General features: G+C 50.6%; 1 protein-coding gene across 1 annotated transcript in view; it reads left to right on the forward strand.

The window, feature by feature from the left end:
- Window positions 1-20,245, forward strand: part of ZFAT (zinc finger and AT-hook domain containing) — a 184,590-nt gene that overhangs the window by 17,479 nt on the left and 146,866 nt on the right. Inside the window, exon 2 of the mRNA XM_059165561.1 lies at window positions 14,383-14,559. Coding sequence (XP_059021544.1) covers window positions 14,383-14,559 — 177 coding nt within the window. The remainder of the gene's footprint in view (window positions 1-14,382; window positions 14,560-20,245) is intronic.

The following is a 20,245-nucleotide window of genomic DNA, read 5'->3' on the forward strand; positions in this document are numbered from 1 at the left end:
TTCGGATTATGTTAAACGTGCATATACTCCATTGCCCGAGGCTCGCACTCGGGGAGTGCTTAAAAATAGCTTAAAAAAATTCTGCCAACTTTCAGCATGGAAGAAATGTGTATGCATAAAATTATAATGCAACTGTTGGCCCAGTGTTAATTATAGCTGATCCTGAGCATTTCGTATTTTATTTTGTTAATCCAGTTCCAGCAAAGGAGCACCCATAGGATTTCTCCCTCCCGTTGAATAAAACCTTAACTTGGTGAGTTACAGAAGCTGGTGTGTTCATCAGCATTTGTGAGAGGCATGATAATACCACAGATTAGGGTACGCCCCTATTGGAGCTTCAGTCCCCCATCCTTGGAGCTGGGAGGGCCCCTGGGAGATGATCTGTGGGTGTGGGGTGTGGGCGGGAGGGCAGGTGCCTGTAGGGCCTGCGGGCTGTAGTGGAGGCGCTGTGGGGTGGAACTGTGTTCACTCTCTTGCTTGGGCTCAGGGGGCGCTGTCATTGAGGCTCAAAGACCCCGTTTCATCTGAAGGCCACTTCTGTTCTGGACCTGTAGAGATTCACAGACTTCCACAGAATCTTTCATAGGGTCGGGGGGACCCAGTAGGGGATGGTGTATCCAGGCCCTGTCTTGGGCTGGTGCACTTCCTACCGCTGGTCTTTGAGGTGTTGGTTCCTGAACTGGTCCTGTGTGGTGCCACCACAGCAGACGAGGAAACAGACCCTCAGGAGACCCGCAGGTGCCGGGGACGCACGGCTCCTTGGGCAGAGGAGGCTTCACGTCCGGGTCTGATCGTCACGGCTCCCTCTCTCTCACCTCCTGTGTCATTTTAAATAAGAGATCCACTTGCAAATCAGAATCTGCTTTTGTCCTTACATTTTTGTCCTTTAAAATTTGCTTTTTTCAAGTTGATACATAGCATACATGTAGAAGAGTGTTTATAGAATAGACAAGTCCATGAGTGTTCACAGAATTCCTTGTGGATCCAAGCAGAGCCCCACCATACCCAAGAATCCCTCGAACCCAGCACCTGCCCAAGGGTAGGTAACCCCATCCTGACTCAAATAGTGCAAGAGGAATCGTGTTGCTTTTGTACACCGTGGGAATGGATGCTCACCTGTCTTCTGAGTCAGGCTTCTCCGGCTCAGCCGCATTTCTTTCGCATAGAACTGTGGCTGTAAATGGGAGAGCACCATAAGACTTGAAAATAACTTTAATGCAGATTGAGAACTGGCTACGCAGTGGTTCTTTGTGATGAGGACAGAGAGTCCCTGGTTGGTGTTGGGTCTGATTCACCTGCTGGGCCGGTCAGGACTGGGCTGCCAGGACGGGTCCTCTCCCCACTCAAAAAGCAGCAGTAAATGTCACGTGGTGACTCATTTAGCCTGGGCACTGGGCCTGGGATGTGTTGGAGTGTGTGCCTGCTGCATGACCTGGCAGTCTCCTGCCCGGGCTCGGCGTACTCATCTAAAGTGGGGATAGCAGAGGGGCTCCTGGGTGGCTCAGTCGCCTAGGTGTCTGCCTTTGGCTCAGGTCATGATCCCAGGGTTTTGGGATCGAGTCCCACCCTGGGAGCCTGCCTCTCCCTCCTGCTGCTCTTGGGCTCTTACATTCTTTCTTTCTGTCTCAAATAAATAAAATCGTCAAAAAAAAGGGGGGGGGACATCGGCCCCTTCCCTGCTGGATTTATGAGAAGATTAAGTGGGTGTGGGCAAACTGTGGTGCCTGCCAGAATTAGGGATCAGGAGGGGTTAGCCACATTTTCCTTGCGGTCCACTTCTGCCCTGTGCATGGAGGCTGCAGTGCCCTGATGGACCACCAGAGGGTGCTGCTAGCACGCGTATGGCGCCTGCTCCTTTCCTCCTGTGTGTTGGTAACAGCGCATGTTTTCGTTTTGTTAGTGTGTCTGTGAGCATGAATGTGTGCGTGTGTGTGTGTGTTTTCTAAAAAAAAGCTCTTGGCCCTGCATGTGGTGGTCCCCAGTTGCCAGGCTGTGCAGCGGGCATGCTTACTACCTGTGTGGCCCTGGGCAGGGGGTGGCGCCCACGTCTGGTGCTCTCCTTTCCCAGCGTATGGCTCCCTGGAGTGAACTGCCGTGATGGATTATCTCTCTCTCTCTCTCACACACACACACACACACACAGCGAAGTCCCCCTTTTGCTGTAGCTCCTCTTCCTAGTTGTAATTAATCCTTAGAAAAGTCTCTGTAACGGTGATGCGGGCTGTGGGCTGGGGCCCCGGGCTTGCGTTCCTCGCCGTGACTCGATGTTGTATCCCAGGAGATAAACACGTCTGTCTCAGCTCAGTGTTGGCCGCCAGGCAGGTGGCCCATTGGAAGGTCTTGGTCAGGTGTTGACTTTGTGATTTATCTGGAGGGGCTCCTTGGCAGCCCGCTAACTTCTCTGAGCCCTACCCTTCTCCTCCATAAACTGAGGATGTTGGCGATGGTGGTGGCGGCGGCTGGGGTGACACTCAGCTCCCTCACAGGTCAGGTGCCATCACAGACAGAAGGTCTTTGTGAGCGAAGGAGGCAGGATAATACTGTTCTGCTCCTAGGGAGTGGGGGGAGGCTGAGGCGGCCACTTCAGGCCTCCCCTGCTCGTGGCGGACATGTGGGAATGTTCCCAGAGCATCCGGCTGTGGAAGTTCCGGGGCCTTGTCCTGTCCGGCCTCCCCTGAACCCGGACCCTCTGCACCTGGCCCACCCATTTGTAGTTTTGGAATCTGGCACTTCATGCCTTGGCTCTCTGCACCCACCGGGCGGGTCCTTGTGGTGGGCATAGATCTTCTGTGTCAAGGATGCTTTTTCCTTATCAATTCGAAGTCTGAATCGATCTTGCTCTACTGGTTAAACCAATCCCCCCCCCCCCCCCCCCGCACCGCTCTTCCTTTTTGATCAGCTGAATACTATACGCTTTTTTTTTTTTAAGATTTTATTGGTTGAGAGAGAGAGCATGCACATGAACCAGGGGGAGGGTCAGAGAGAGACTCTCAAGCGGACTCAGCACTGAGCCTAGAGCCTGGCGCGGGGCTCGATTCCACGACCCTGAGATCGTGACCCGAGGTGAAAGAAAGCAGGAGCTGGACGCTTAACCGACTGAGCCACCCGGGCACCCCTGAACACGACGCACTGTTGTTTGTGAGGCTAAGAGAACGGCAGGGAGGCATGAGGCGTAGTGACCCCAGCCGCCCTCGTCCACCCAGTCAGATGTCTAAACGCTGCTTCCAAGAGAAACACCAAAACATCATCAGACACAGGAAACGTTTGTCCTGTGTTTGGAGTTTGTGTCTCCTGCTCAGTGTCCGCAACTGTGGCCTCCCTTCTTCTGGCCAGTGTTTGAACCAAGCTGCCTGGGATTAGTGTCTTCCTTCCCCAAGGGGAGACTTTATTTTGTCATGTACTCCCTTTATTTCTAATATCCGTTTGAGGGGGGTTTAAAAATCTCCCTTTCTTTCTTGGATTACACATGTAATCACGACTGTGGAAGATTTGAAGAATCCCGAGTCTGTGAAGGAGAAAGACCTGATCTTCCTAATCCGCAATCCTCCCCCCAACCCCCGTCCCCCGCCCCAAGCCAGTCCGTGCTGCCGAGTGTTGGGGCCGGATGGTGTGAGCCTGAGCCTGGAGCCTGAGGTCTGTGTCCTCAGATCCACTCCCTGGCTTTCCCTTGCAGGCGAACAGCCGGTCCCAGTCACCCAGATGGAAAGCCTTTTCTCCAGAGTTCCAATTCAGAAGCCCTCAGGACCGACCCGTCTAACCCACAGACTTGACTTGTGTGGCAGGCTTCCATGGTGGGTTTTCCGAGGGCCAGAGGTGGCTGCCCACCTCCCGGAGGCATCCCCGTGTGGCTTCCTGCCTTGAATTTGTTCTCCCCCTTGTTACTCTCAAGGCTTTTCCGGGGTTGGGTTCTGCCCCCACTGGCTGGCTGACCTCTGCTCCTTTTTTGTGGAAGCTCCCTTTGGCCTCCTGCTGTCCCACCATCTCCTAGGCCAGATCCACTTCCCTCTCCTGAGCAGTCTTCCCCAGTTGCCTCAGCCATGGGATTTCTGTGTTTCTCCATGTGCTCTCCTGTGGCATGTGGTTAGTATGTTCTTGTGTACACACATGATCACACGCATGTGCGCACAGCCTGTGATCCTTCCCAGTTTCTAAGTTTCTGAAGCGCTGACCAAGTAGCTTTGGAACCATGCAGGCCTGAATTTGACTGTCTTGTATAAGCTATAGCATCCTCACCTGTAACATGGGATAGCAGTATCTGTGTGACTGACTTACGTAGCAGGGCCGCTTTATACAGCTGTGCGGGTTGTACACTGCTTCAGGGCAGCACATCTAAGGGATCTCTTTCACTTCATAGATTTGTATATTCCTTATGACAGTTTTTTTGCAAATGGTAATAGAGTGTCTTGTTCCAAGAAAATCAGGATATTGTGACCAGTTCCTGACAGGGGGAGCTAGTGTCTTGAGGAAGGGGTGTGTTTCCCTTCCTCGAGGAGGTGTCTTACATGTTAGCGTCATCCCTCTCGTTAGGATTAAACGTGATGGAGTGTGAAAGTGCCTGGTACTCAGGAAACGTCTGCCTTTTCTTTCTGGAAAGCAGGGTTTCAAGTATGTCATGGAAGTAAGCCTGAATGCGGGACCCCCAGCCCATGTGCGTTGGGGGTGCCAGTAGGGGACGTGGGGCCTTCTGGGATAAGAGCAAGGTTGGGAGTCAGGCTTTCCTGGGTGTCCACCCACCCTCCCCAATCCCGGGACTGAGCTGTGCTTCTCTGGGAAGCTGGAAGTGTCACCCAGTCTCACCCAGTCTCACTGATTCAGAGACTCACACTGTATCGTCTCTAAAATCAGGAGGTATCCTCAATCTGTGTGATAAGAAACCAGTGTGTCTTATTTGGCAGCGTTTTTATCTTTTTGAATGGTATGTAAAATATCTGTGCCTCTTATAATAGCTGTTGTCTTAGATGTGACGGAATACAATAATAAACCTCTTTCTTAGATTGTTGTGAAGATCCAGGGCGCCCAGTGTGAGCCTGGTGTGGAGCCCCCGCCCTGCGAGGGTGTGGTTGACCGGAGCTTCAGGCTCTTCTACTTACTCCTCTTTGGAGTCCCTGTGTTTTGGTTACAGCAGGTTCTCAGGAATCGTGGTGGTGATGCTATATGTGGCGAATCCACAGCTGGCTGAAGGCTCTGTAAAATCAGCTAATTGGAAAATAATGGTTTGTCCTAACCCAGGCCCCTCTTCCTGAAGATGAATGAGAAAGGTATTTTAAGTTGCACTAAGCTGCACAATGAGACTTTTCTCATTACATTGGATGTGACAGCAATCTGGCTTTATGTTGTTAAAATATTTCCACTCCCATTGGGAAGCTGCCAGCTCTTATGAATTTAATAACTTAAGGGCAAGTGAAAAACAAGAAAACAAAAATTCTGAAAGAATTTGCCAGCCTGGTCTTCTCACGAGATAGAGAGTTTAATGGGATTGGAGCTTTGGCTGTTGGACTCTCTTCAGAGTTAATCAGTCCACGTGAAGATGGTTGCAGAGCAGAGGGGTGATTTGTACTAATCAAGGAGAGGAAGGACAGTTTTCTAAACTAAAGCTTTTAAATAGAGTTATCCAATAGTCTAGTAATGTAGCATTTTGTCTTCTTGTGGGTATTGATACATGTTTAAGCGTGTTTGTAGTCCTCAGTCATCTAACATTTACTTATTGAGCGCCTACTGTGTCCCCAGCAGAGCGTCGCTAAGCGGGCGGGGGGGAGGTGGATGGCATTGGGCTGGGGGCTCTGCAGGGGATGAGCGCATGTGGTGTGGGACTTGCTTGATAGAGACCTGGGGTGCCAGCCTTTCAGAGCCCTCCTCGCTCCGCCATCCCCCAGCAGTGGGCGTGGGGATGACCTACTGCCTACTGCCTACTGCCTGCAGCGCTGCCTCACTCCACCCTTCCCAGGGCCATGTTCCTCCGTTCCCGGCAGGGCGTTTGGGATCGGATGGGGACCATTTTTAGTTGCATTGAGCCCATTTACTGTGTTGGGAGCCGTCAGCACCGTGCATTTCCAGACCGTTTCATCGTCCCGACCCAGTGGTTACATCTCACTTAACTGTTGTGCAGTGTCCAAAGCAAGAGATCGATGCGGTATGGACGTGTGTGCCGAGTTTTGTCCGTTTTTATCACGTATTCGGATGCAGGTAGCCGCCCCCACAGTCAAGATGCGGAACCATTTGTGAACGTTTTGCCAGTTTGAGTGAGAAGTAGGAACATTACACTTTACACCCCCTTTAGCCTCTGTTTATAACACAGTTGTAAACGTTTCTTCCGTAGACATTGAGGACCGCATCAGACAGACTTACTCTTTTTGCTTCAGCTGTCAAATAAGAGGAAAATTGGATGTATTTACCCATAGTTCTACATTTTCCTTTGTACTTGCCCCTTTTTGATGTCCCCAGATGCATTGTTCTATCATTTCCTTTCTAGTTAGAGAACTTCCTTTAGCTGTTCTTTGAGGTTAAGTCTTCGGGGCAGCAAGAGTTTGTAGTTTTCCATCCTCTGGGGATGTCTTGGTCCCTCCCTCCCTTTCTTTCTTTCTTTCTTTTTTTCTTTTTCTTTTTTTTTTTTTAAGATTCTGTTTAATTCATTTGACAGACAGAGATCACAAGTAGGCAGAGAGGCAGGCAGAGAGAGAAGGGGAAGCAGGCCCCCCGCTGAGCAGAGAGCCCAACGTGGGGCTCGATCCCAGGAACCCAGGATCACGACCGGAGCTGAAGGCAGAGGCTTAACCCGCTGAGCCACCCAGGCCCACCCCCCCTGCCCCGGTTTTTATTTCTGAAGGCTCTTTGTGCTCGATGCAGAGATGTAGGGGGACAGTTGCTTCCTTGCTGCTCTTGAACAAAATGCCACTTCCTCATGGCTCCATCGTGTCTGGTGGGGAATCCGCTGTCACTCGAACGGCTTCTCACACAGAAGCTTGTTTTCCCGGTTCTCTCTTGGCTCTAGTTTTCATGTATTTGTTGCAGTGGGCCTTGGCACAGGTACCATTGGGTTCACCCTGGTAGGGGTTTGCTGACCTTCCAGAATGTGGGTTTGGGTGTTGTGCCAGATTTGGGAAATCTTCAGCCATTATTTCTTTGAATACTTTCCAGCCCCGCTGTCTTTCTCCTGTCCTGGGACACTGATGAGGTGACGTTAGATCTTTTGTTATGGTCCCACACGTCCTTGAGGCTCTGTTCAGTTTTTTTCTGTTTGTTTTCCCTGCTGTTGAGATTGTGTGCTATTTCTTGTTCTATCTTCAAGGTCACGGATTCTTTCCTCTGTCTTTTCCATTGTGTTTTGAGCCCATCCGTTGAGTTTTTGTGATTGCATTTTTCGTTTCTCAGGTTCCCATTTGTTTTTTCCTTACATTTTCTCTTCCTTTGCTCAAGACACTGTGCCTTTGCATTTGTTACAGGTGTGTTCGTACTTGCTCATTAAACTGTTTCTGTGATAGCTGTCTTAAAGTCTTTGTCAAATAATTCTGATATCTGTATCATCTCATGTGGGTGTCTTGAGTGTTTCTTGTCATTCAACTTGAGATTTTCCTGATTCTTGAAAAATTACGAGGAATGATTTTTGATTGAACCCTGGACATTTTTGGTGTTATGTTATGAGAGTCTGGATCTTATTTAAATCTTCTGTTTTAGCAGACTCTTCTGACCCTGCCCTGGTGGAGAGGTGGGGTATGGCCTTGTCACTGCCAGGGAGGGTAGAAGTCCAGGCTCCCTTCTTGGCATCTAGGGACGCGGTGGAGAAGGTGTCCCCAGCATGCTGGGCAGGATGGGCTTCAGGCTCCCCACGGGGCCCCTGTGATGTCAGCCCTGACTAGGAGGGGCAGGAGTGCCTCCATCACTGCGGTAAGGAGGTACAGAAAGTCCTGACTCTGTACTGGGTCACCTCTGACCCCGGCCCAGCAGGGAGTAGGAAGGGGGCTTCATTAACCACGCGGTCGGGTGGAAGTCCTGGCTTCCGGCTCGGCCTTTGCCGGCAGGGTTGGGGCTTCGGCTGTTGTAGGGTGAGCTCAGTGCTGGGAGCAGGACCCCAGGGAAGGGGGTGTAGAGGGGCCAGGGCACGGGGGGCCCCCAAGGGGAGGGAAAGGGTGGGTGCGCACGAGGTTTCTCAGTCTCCCTGTCTCCCGGCAAAAGGTCTGGAGGGATACACACCAAACTGGTCAGTGATGCTCTTGTTCTAGAGGGGATGATAAGGAGGCTGTCTCTATTCTGTGGGGTTTCGTGTTATTTAGTGTTTTACGATGAGCATGTATTCATACGGTAACTTCTGTCATAAGTGATAGCGGTGACAAGCAGCAGCTCTGTTACAGGGCCCGGGGACCCGGAATGCCTGCGTCCTGCCTTGCTCTGGTTATTCCCCTTGACCTCCCAGACGAAGTGGACTTAGGAAGAACAACAGAAGGGACGGGCTGCCCTTGCTTGTGGCTGGGGCCAGGCCGCCCTGTGAGTTGGGTGGAGCACGTGGCCTCCACTCAAAGCGGAGCCGACCCTCTTTGCCTGTTTACCCGAGGGCCTGGGATTTTTTGGGGGGCGAGGGGTCCCTCAGGAGCAGGCCAGCTTCAGCTGACACATGTGCTGCCCGCTGCCAGAGGAAGGGTAGGACCTGTTGGCCCCCAGTGGCCCTCCCCGGTGGTGGCAAAGGGGCCTAACCCACCTCTCAGGACCTACGAGCCCCTTCATGACCTTCTTCAGGGAGTGGGGTCAGAGGCTCCCCCATCTCTGGGTCTCTGGGCAGGGCGGTAGTGAGCAGGCGAAAGTCAGAGCTCACGGGCAGGATGTAGTTCTTCCTGGCCAGGAGTATTTGCAAATCAGAGTTCAGAAATGAGAACTTGTTTATGCAGTTATTTTAAGATTATCCTTTTGAATAGTACAGAGTAACTGTTAAAAACTGGCAAATAGTTCATAGAAATGGAACACTCAAACTCCAAACTTCTGTGATTTTCCTTGTATTGAACATGTGGTTTTCTCTTTGAATCCTTTTGTTGAGGATGAGTGCACAGTAATTGGACCTAAAAATGCATCCAAATTATAGCATCTTTATCAGAATTAGCTGACAACATAATTATGATTATATTTCAGGGTATAAGATACATTTTTTCCATATTAGTCCCCTATAAAAAATGAAAAGAGCTCCTTTGTTGTTATTTTGGTGGAATAATGATTCTTAATATTTGGGGAGGCAGACCGATCTGACACTTTCTTTGTCTATTCTGGAATTTTGCTGTTCACATCCTGCTTTATGGGCATCTCCAGAGAGTGCCCGGTTTCCCTCCTGGTCGGCGGTCTGGGGGACAGTCACAGATGATGTTCAAGGGGGGACACTGTGTATTCTGTCTGGACTTCTAGAACCAGCTGCCCTTAAACATACCAGATTGCATCGGGGGACTGGCTGGCTCAGTTGTGGGAGCGCTGTGTCTCTTGGTCTCAGGGTTGTAAGTTTGAGCCCCATTGGGTGTAGAGATTACTTAAAAATAAAATCTGGGAAAAAAAAAATCATAGAAAGCCAAGATTGCATGGCAGGTGGCAAAACAGAGCCCACCCACCCACTGGCCTAGCTCAGGGGGAGTAGTTGTGTGGTCCTGTTGGCAGTTACGTGGCTGTGTCCCTTACCAGTGCTGACCTGGGAAGGGCCACGTGGCACCACGGAGACCGGAGGCCTGGGTCCGGCAGGTCTGCGTTCCACCTTGACTTTGTGCTTCTCTGACTTCGGGGCCGGGGGGAGGCCAGCCTCTCCGCCTCCTGGGTCCCACAGGCTCACGGCCGCCCCCACCCTCAGTGAAGTGATGGTCCTCCTGGGTCACACATGTCCTTATCTCTCTGCCTACCCCTGGGAGCTCCGGGTCTAGTCTCCATCTGCCTACTGAACAAGCTACGGGCATGGGAAGCGCGTGGCCAAGGCCAGGTGCCACCCTGGCCTTCAGGGGGTGTGGAATAGCCAGGTAGCAGCTGCCGGACTTACAGTGGCCTCCCATGCTTGCCTAGATGTAGACGTCGTCTCATTGATCTGGTCTCCAGACAGGGACTGGTGTGCCTGTCCCTGAGCCTCACACTTACGCTTTGGTCACTGGAAGTTCTGCTCTGTTCAATGTCACTGGATTCCCTTTCTCCCAAGAGCATCACAGAAGTCAGTACCGCGTAGTCTGTCAGGAAGTAGCTTCGTAGCCACATTTGATGTGGCTGGGGTGTGCTGTGTCCCTGTCGCCATGCAGCTCAAGCTGTGTCTGTGACGCGGGGCCTCTGGGGGGCCCACCTGTGGCCACTGCCTGGTACGTGCTGGAATGAGCACAAAGGAAACTGATGGCTGATGCGGGGGCTGTGTTCTTGGCGGGGGTTGTCACTCAGACGCTGTGGGCCATCACGCCGAGCGTTTTAGCCCAACCTGAAGGAGCGACGCGCCAGTGTGTAGCCACACTCAGCTCCTGTCGGAAGCAGGTGGCCGAGAGTCTGCTCCCTACTCCCTGCCCACCGTGACTCGGGCGAGCTGCTCTCCTCTCTCAGGCTCTGTTTCCTTGCCCGTGGAAGGGGCTTTACAAACCGTTTTGCCTTAATCGTAGAGTCCTTGTAGGGTCAGCAGGAAGCACATCGAAAACAACATGGCCTTGTATAAAGACAAGAATTGTTTCTGTAATCTCTTCGTGTTTGAACGGGAAGCCTTTCGGGTTCCTTAGGAATAAAGCATTTCTTGGAGAAAAATAAAATATCGATCGGCAGTATTCATGAGAGATTTTCATTGATGAAGCAATGTTCTGCTTTGTTAAATTTCTGTTTCCTGTGTTGTTTGGTAGGGAGGTACTCTTGTGGGTCGTTACTCCACCTGCCTGTCCGCGGAGGAGGCCTTCCTTTGGGTCCAGAGGGGGACCTGGCCTTGCGGCCTCAGTGCCTCGTAGGGCTCTGTCCTCACTGGGGCAGCGACAGGCCGGCCCACTGCCTTTCTCTGTGGTCGGAGAGTTTTGCAGCAAAGAGGAAGAGAAAAATGGGTTGGGGGAGAGGATGGGAGTGGAGATCAAGAAAGATTTTTTTTTTAAATATAATTTTTTATTTTTTATAAACATATATTTTTATCCCCAGGGGTACAGGTCTGTGAATCACCAGGTTTACACACTTCACAGCACTCGCCAAAGCAAATACCCTCCCCAATGTCCATAATCCCACCCCCTTCTCCCAAACCCCCTCCCCCCAGCAACCCTCAGTTTGTTTTGTGAGATTAAGAGTCACTTATGGTTTGTCTCCCTCCCAATCCCATCTTCTTTCATTTATACTTCTCGTACCCACTTAAGCCCTCATGTTGCAACACCACTTCCTCATATCAGGGGCACGTGTACTCGAATGTTTATAGCAGCAATGTCCACAATAGCCAAACTATGGAAAGAACCTAGATGTCCATCAACAGATGAATGGATCAAGAAGATGTGGTATATATACACAATGGAATACTATGCAGCCATCAAAAGAAATGAAATCTTGCCATTTGCGACAACATGGATGGAACTAGAGCGTATCATGCTTAGCGAAATAAGTCAGGTGGAGAAAGAAAGATTTTTGTTTTAAGACAGGAAAGATAAGCATGCAGCAAGTGGCAGAGGGGAAGAATTGGTGGTCTGGAGAGAGACGCAGAAGTTTCTAGAACACTGTCACTGGGTGAGAGGGGTTGGGGTTCTGTGCATGCAGGCCCCACGTATCCAGTGGCCATCCAGGGTGGGCTGTGGGTTCGGTCTTCCCAGGTGTAGGCACGAGGGTTGTGTTGTCTTTAGAGAATTTTAAAGCAGTAACGACATTTAAATGTTGGCCTGCTTTTTTGCTTTTTCATGTCCCTGAGCCACTGATACTAAACAGTATCAGTGATAAAAATGTTGCGTGCGGGCGCCTAGGTGGCTCAGTGGGTTAAGCCTCTGCCTTCAGCTCAGGTCATGATCTCAGGGTCCTGGGATCGAGTCCTGCATCAGGTTCTCTGCTCATCGGAGAGCCTGCTTCCCCCTCTCTCTCTGCCTGCCTCTCTGACTGTTAGGGTCCGTGATCAAAGGAACGAGACTGATACAACGCGAAGGTCAAGCAAAGCTTTAATTCTCACCAAGCATCAAGAATCAAACTGACCGGTCAGGGCTGTCTCTTAGGAGAGGGTGACGACGATGACCCCGGCAAGTCCGCTCCCAACGTGGCTGCTCTGGACAAGGCCTCTCCGCAGATGAGGCCACTCCGGACGAGGCCACTCCCAGGATGAGGCTGCTGCTCGGTGGGGCCGCGCCCAAGAAGAGGCTGCTGTGGACGAGGCCGCTCCAGGACGAGACCGCTGCTAATGAGGTCGCTCCCCGGACAGGGCTGCTCCCCAAAGAGGCCACTCTGGAGGAAGCCTCTTCCCCCACGATGCTGCTCACTGGGGAGGCCTCTTCTCAGATGAAGCCGCTCCCCAGAATGACGCAGCTCCCGGCGAGGCTGCGGCTGGGGGTGGCGAGGTCCTTCGCGGCGACGTTGCTGGCGTCTAGGCAGTTCCAGGAGGCGCCGCTGCCGAGGGCCGCGGTGTGTGGCGGGGCCGCTGGCTGCTTGGGGCCCCTGGCGTCGCTTATAGCTCTTAGAAGAGCTGTTCTTCTAAGAGCTCTCCGCCTCCTGCTCCCACGACTCTCCTCCTCCTGCTCCTTCCTTCTCCTTCCTCTGACAGCTCGCCTCCTTCCTCCTCCTGACAGCCTCGCAGACCAACCTTTATGGGGGTGGTTGAGCCCCGCCCCTACGCAGGCGGCCAATCGAATCTCAGTTCACCCCAGTGGATATACGCGCACCCCACCGATTGGCCGTCCGCACCCGGCCTGTCCCGCCCCTCCATCGCGGCCCCCAGGCAGGTTCCTCTGGGAGAGGCAGGCCCTTACACGGACTACTTGTGATTTCTCTCTCTGTGTGCCAAATAAATAAAAACAAATATTAGAAAAAAATATATAATGCTTTAAAAAATAATGTTGCGCGCGCCGGGGTGGCCTGCCCCCACAGACCCCCGCCCCCCCACCTCCCACAACACACACACCTCCCGTGGCGCTGCAGGTGCGGACCCTCATAGCAACAGGCGCCAGGCGGGGGGTGGGGAAGGATGCGGGGGGGGGTGGGCAGGCGTGGGGGAGGAGGCCCGTGGGGGCTGCCGTGGCGTGGCTTCGTGGGGCGCAGGAAGCAAGGTCAGCAGCCCGCTGGGAGGCTGGGAGGTGGGAGTGCAGCGGTAAGAAGCATTTGTCCACCGTCCGCGGAGAGCAGATGGCACAGAGCTCCTCCGGGATTGCCATGTGTCCGTCCGGCCTCCAAAGAGAGCAGGTGGCCCGGACACCTTGTGTGACTGCCGGTGTGATTCCCCGTGAGGCTGGTGAGGGTTGGGGGGAAGCAGGGAGTGCGGGTGTAGATCCCCAGCTGTCCAGCATGCTGGTGAGGTGGGCGAGGGTACGCGGTAGGTGGAGAGCTGGACTGACTCAGGGCTGTGGTGTACGGTGTTCCCGCTGCCCAGCGGGAGGCCCACTCGGCCTCTCCTAGTGCATTCCGGCAGCCCCGGGGTATTAGTACCTCCTGAAGATCACTGCACTTCCCAGCTTCTAGGGTCTGGGTTTGTTGGGCTTCAAAGCCACTGTCCCTTCCATCATCCGGTTCTCCTCTGCGCTCTTAAAAAAGAGCTAGCTATTAATTAGTTTTTTGATCCTGAATTTAATATTCCTCTATGTACCGACAATTATCTGAGACTCAAAAAGGAGCCTTTTCCCATTACGTCTTCCTGCCTAGTATAATGGGATGAAAGTAATGGGCTATTAGTAAATATTTGTGAATGGTGGTGATGCTTTCAAATAGGAATTAAGTGGCTTAAAAAAAATCAACAGATTCCCATTCTTCTTGTTTTAAGTCTGTGTGCCAGCCAGTGAAAGGTGTCTTGGCTCTTGAGAAATGCTGTTTTGATCAATTTTCCCTTGTACCTAATTTGAGAGAGCCTAGCTAGCGCACTTAATTGCTGTCAGTGAGGTTCATTCACTTGAAGGTTGGATTTTGGTTTTGCAGTTTCCTACTTTTTTTTTTTTCCTTTTACCTTGCCATGTCATTGCTGGAATCTGGGACGTTAGGTAGATTTGGGTAACGGGGGCGGGGAGGGCAGGGTTTGCCCATATTAGACCCTAGCCAGGAGGACTGAAGAATGAATTTTCTGGTGACTGGGGCCACCTGAACTTAGAAGTGAGCTGCCTGGCCTGGAGGTGTCCACGAGAGGGACAGTCTATTGGAGGCCGGACACAGCTCAGAAGGGCAGCCTTCAGTATTTTTCTTCGGTGATTGGAAGCAGTTGTTGTTTTTGTTAGGTTGAAATAACATAGTTTCTTTTTTTTTTTCTCCTTACAGAAAACACAGCCATCTTCATGTGCAAATGTTGTAACCTTTTCTCACCCAACCAGTCAGAGCTGCTGTCCCACGTTTCTGAGAAGCACACAGAAGAAGGGGTTAATGTTGATGAAATCATCATTCCCCTCAGACCTCTGAGTACCCCTGAGCCCACCAACCCGAGCAGAAGCGGAGATGGTAAGGGGCTTTGGGGTTCCGGGTGAGGGGGCCACTGGCGTGCCCATTGGTGGCGATGGTGGTGATTTGCTCACGTGTTCTTTGACGCTAGGTTTGTGTTTGGTGGGCCCTGAAGCCCGGAGCGCTCCCGTTTCCCACGTTAGTCCTTGTCCGGCTCTAGGCCCGCTCAGATAGGAGTGTGTGTGTGAGCGCCCCGCACCCGGCCCCTGCGGGAGCCTCTCCAGCGCCTGGCTGTAGAAGGAGGAGGGACCGCGTGAAGGAAGGAGGGAGTGCACGAGAGGAGGGGTAGCCTCCCACCGTGTACAGAGCCCGAGCTGGTCCTCAGACGAGTGTGGCTCTCACCCGGCTCTGGGACCCGCGCGCTGCGTTCCCGGAAGCACAGGACGTGACTTCTCTGAGCCTCCCCGTGCTTACCTGACAAATGAAGATGGATGTGACTGTCACAGGCGGGATGTGCCTGTGGCACCAGATGACGCCCGGCACGGAAGACAATAAAGGGGAGCTATTCTAACATGCGTGATGAATGTGTAAGGACACACAACCTGAAGCACAGCGTTCCTGAATGAGCGTGTAAACCTTTGATCCGCACAGACTCCTCTGGGTCCGCAGGCAGCGTGCGGAGTGAGATCCCTCTTGTCCGCAGCATCCACATGTGTCCCGCTGGACGGCCCCTGGAGTGGTGGGTGGCTGGCCTCGAGGCGCCGTGGAGGCATCATAATGAGGTCCCCGCAGACCAAGAGAATACGGAGTAGAGGAGGCATAGCTGCACACGGCAGTTCAAAAAACCCCCCTCAAAACCGTAACTATATGGTGGGGGACCCCCGCCAGGCCCCTGCGCAGAAGGATGGTTTGTTCCATGGCAGGACTCTTCAGCCACACGGATGACCGAGTGCTCGTGCCTGGGCGGATTCAGACTGGCGCTTCCCAACAGCCGCCTTATTGATCCTCTGTCCGACATCGTTAGCGAGGAGCGAGTCCAAACAGACAGTGTTTGGTTAATGAGTCCCTCTGGCCATTCCCAGGGAGCGCAGAGAAATACACCTGACCGAGGATTAAGTTGCTGGAGTTAGGCGAAGCTCTGCTGGTTACTGGGAATGGCGTGAGCTGAAGCTGAGGAAATCCAGCCCCGGTGAACCTGGCGGTGGTGAGTGAGGAGAAGTGGGCGTCGTCCTGTCTCCTCACCTGCAGCCAGCTACGCTGGGCCCGCAGCGCTTCAGCCCTGGCACGGGCCTTGGGGCCGGATCTGTCCTCTCCCCGCTTCAGGAAAGCAGGTCCGAGGTGGGAAGTGCCACGTAATCACATCTCAAACCGATGGTGCCCATTTGAGTGTCTTTGCTTTGGGGAAGAGGAGGGGGAGGAAGGTCAGTTTGGCGTTAAGAATCTACCAAGTAGCTTGATTAAAAACAGGCAGAAGAGCTGAACAGACATGTTCCCGAAGAAGGCGTACGGATGACCAACAGGTGCATGAAAAGGTGCTCAGTGTCTCTAACCGTCAGAGGCATGCAGGTCTAAACCGCAGGGAGCACGCTCAGCTCACGCCTGGTGGGAACAGCTGTCCTCAGCAGGACGAGATAACCAGGGTTGGTGGGGATGTAGAGAAAAGGGACCCTTGTGCCCTGTTGGCGGGAATGCGAACTGGTGCGACCACTATGGAGAACAGGATGGAGGGTCCTCAAGAAAGTAAAGATAGAATTACCACGTGATCCAGCAATCTCACTTCTGGAAATGTATCCAAAGGAAGTGAAATCAACATGGCGGAGAGAGATCTGCACCGTGTTCATTGCAGATTCGTTTACAATAGATAACCTAAGTGTCCGCAGATGAGTGGGTTCAGAAGATCTCTCTCTCCCTCTCTCTCTCTCACACACACAGGAATGTTATTCAGCCCTAACAAAGGAGGAAAGCCTGCCATTTGCAGCATGGATGAATCCGGAAGACATTATCCTAAGTGAAATAAGCTAGATGCAGAAAGACTAATACTGTATGATCTCACATATGTGTTGAATCTAAAATAGGTGAATTCACAGAACCAGAGAGTAGAATGGTGGTTGCCCGGGAGTTGTGAGAATGGGAGATGATAGTCAAGAGGTACAGACTCTGAGCTGGGTAGGTTCCGGGGATCTAACGCGCAGCCTGGGGCTTACAGTTCACAGTTGCTGACTGAGTAGATCATGAGTGTTCTCACCAAAAGAGAAAGATGGTTCTCCTGTCAATTGTAGTGAGCATTTCACAGTGTATATGTACATTAAGCCATCTTGTCGTGCACCTTAAAAAAACAAATCGTGTGACCTAAATATATGCAATTTTGGTTGGTTGATCATCCATTAGTAAAGCTGGAAAAAAAAAAAAAGAATCTGCCTAATGCCAGGGCCTCACAGTTCAGCCACCCCTCCCTCTGCCACTGAGTCTAGGGGTGAGTAAGGCCCATCTGTCCAGACCTCACTGGAGGACCCCTGATGATGTCCACGTTCCCTATGGCCACAGTCCTGCAGAGTGGTTAAGATGCATTGGCTTTCCAAAGAGTGTGGCTTAACAGACAGTTGGAACCAGAGCTTTAGTCAGGAACTTTGAGTGTTGCCTCTGGGGTTGAGCTTCTATAAACTCAGAAGAACGGATAAAATCTCTTATGTAAAATTCATATGGCAGATAGAAGTCACGTGGATTAATGGGCTGACAACGTTGAGAAAGGTGGTTACAAAGCTTTAATTCTGTTCTTATTCAGCTTTGCTTATTAAGATTTTTCTTCCAACTAACATGAAATGTGAATGAGATAAAATAATTTGAATTTTTCATTTCATTTATAAATAATGAGCAAGTGATGAGAGCGCAGATAGATCTCCTCCTGGAATTCTGTGGTTTCTGGGACGCGTATGCTGACTTCCGTCCTCACCCTTGTTCCCAGTGGTAGCGAGAGGTATGGCTGTCCGCTCAGGACACCACCCTGGGTCCCCTCTTCCTTGAGATCCGTCCTCCTCTTCGTCTCCCCGACAACCAGCTCACCAGGCCCGTCCCCCCTCGAACCTGCCCTGCGGCCATGGTCCGTCCCTCAGTGGGGATGGCCATGTGTTCTCTCTCCCCTTCGCTTCAGGAATGCACTGACTTACGTGGTTGGGTTTTCATACCTTGAACCACTCTTGCGTTCATGGAATACATTCCACTCAGTCATACTGCATAATCCTTTCTCATGTGCTCGTGGAGTTGGTCTGCTGGAATCTTGATGAAGAGATTAGGGCTTGTATTCAGAGATCTTATGGGGGCCGTTTCTCTGATGTCTTTGGTTTTAGAATCAGAATAATAGTGGCCTCACAGAACGAGCCGGGAAGTGTCCCTGCCTCCTCTGTTTTTTGGAGGATTTTGGAAGTGTTGGTGTTAGTTCTTTTTTTTTTTCTTTTTAAAATGACTTCCCCTTCTCATATAATTTCTTTTTCTTTTTTTAAAAGATTTTATTTATTTATTTATTTGACAGACCAGAGATCACAAATAGGCAGAGAGAGAGGAAGGGAAGCAGGCTCCCCACTGAGCAGGGAGCCCGATGCAGGGCTTGATCCCAGGACCCTGGGATCATGACCTGAGCCAAAGGCAGAGGCTTAACCCACTGAGCCACCCAGGCGCCCCTAGTTCTTCTTAATGTATGATAGAATTCACTGGTGAAGCCTTTTAATTCTGGTCTTTGGGTGGGAAGTTTTTGGTTTACCGATTCAGTTCTTTGCTTGCAACAGGTGTGTGACTATGTTCTGTTGCTTTTTGAATTCCTTTCAGTGGTATGTGTCCTCGGAAGTTTTCCATTTCATCAAAATTCTCTGCTTTGTTGGAAATAATTACTTGTTCACAGTATCCCTGAGAATTAAAAAAAAAACAAAACAAACCTTTTTGTAAGATGAGTGGTAATGTTCCATTTTCCACTCTTGATTTTAGCTGTTTGAATCTTACCTCGTTTTCCTTGGTGAGTTTAGCTAAAAGTTTGTCAGTGTTTTGATTTCTATCTTCTATTCTTCGTTTAATTTTTACTTTTTGTCCTTCTGCTTGGCGTGCGTTTGGTTTGCTTCTGTTTTCTCTGGTTTCTTGGGTTAGAGGAGTAGGCTACCGATGGTAGATCTTTCTGTGCCTCACACAGGCACTTAGTTTTACAGCCTTGTGGACCTGTTCTCACTGCATCCCACCTGTGTTTGCATGTCGTGTTTCCTCTTAATTGTCTCAGCGTTGTTTCCTGATTCAGTATCCTCTTTGACCTATTCATTATTTAGGAGCACCATTTAATTTCCATGTATCTTTGAGATATATAAATGTCTGTTATTTTTATTTTTATTTTTTAAGATTTATTTATTTATTTGATAGAGACAGTGAGAGAGGAACACAAGCTGGGGGAGTGGCAGAGGGAGAGACAGGCTTCCCATGGAGCAGGCAGCCCAATGCGGGGGTTGATCCCAGGACCCTGGGATTATGACCTGAGCCAAAAGCAGTCTAATGACTGAGCCACCCAGGCACCCCTGTTTTTTCTTTTTTAAAATTAAATTTTAATTGGAATACATGTTACAGTAGTGGCAGGGTGTATAAGATAGTGATTTGATATTCTTATATATTATGAGATGATTGCCGCAATGGCTCTAGTCACCATTTGTCACTGAAGTTATTATAATATTATCGATTATCTTCCCTATGCTTTACTTTTTTTTTAAGGTTTTTAAAATTACTCATTAGAGAGCACGAGTGAGAGCAGGAGCAGTGGCGAGGGTCAGAGAGAGAGGGAGAGGCAGACTTCTCACTTAGCAGGGAGCCCCATGCGGGGCTCGATCCCAGAACCCAGGATCACAACCCAAGTGCAAGGCAGATGCTTAACCGACTGAGCCACCCAGGTGCCCCTTCTATGCTGTACTTTTCATCCCCATGACTTAGTTATTTTATAACTGGAAGTTTGCACCTCTAATCCCCTTCATGTGTTCACTCGTCCCCCGTCCCTCTCCCTCTGGCAACCACCTGTTTGTCCTCTGCTCTTGTGGTTTTTTTTTTTTTTTTTTTTTTTTTTAAGATTCTGTATATAAGTGAAATCATATAGTATTTATCATTCTCTTTCAGACTTATTTTACTTAGCATAACACTTCCTGGGTTTATCTGTGTTGTCGCAAATGGCAAGATTTCATGATTTTTTATGGCTCAGAGACATTCCGGTGTGTGTGTGTGTGTGTTTACACAGACATAACACAACTTTTTTTCCCACTCATCTATCAGTAGACACTTAGGCTGCTTCCATATCTTGGCTATTTTAAATAATGCTGCAGGGGATGAAGATGTGTGTGTATTTTTTCAAATTAGTGTTTTCATTTTCTTCAATACCTAGAAGTAGAGTTTCTGGATGGTAGGGCAGTTGTGTTTTTAATTTTTTGAGGAGCCTCCACACTGTTTTCCAGAGTGCACCAGTTTGCATTCTTGCCAACAGTGCAGGAGGGTTCCTGTTCCTCCACATCCTCTCCAACACTTGTTATTTCCTGCCTTTTTGATAATAGCCCTTCTGACAGGTGTGAGGTGGTATCTCACTTTAGTTTTGGTTTGCATTTCCCTGACGATGAGTGATGTTGAGCATCTTTTCATGTGTCTCTCGGCCATCTCCATGTGTTCTTTGGAAAAATGTCTGTTCAGTTCCTCTGCCCATTTCTTTTTTTTTTTTTTTTTTTTTTTTAATTTTTTATTT

The sequence above is a fragment of the Mustela lutreola genome, chromosome 3 (genome assembly GCF_030435805.1).
Source record: "Mustela lutreola isolate mMusLut2 chromosome 3, mMusLut2.pri, whole genome shotgun sequence".
In the NCBI taxonomy this organism is placed as follows: Eukaryota; Metazoa; Chordata; class Mammalia; order Carnivora; family Mustelidae; genus Mustela; species Mustela lutreola.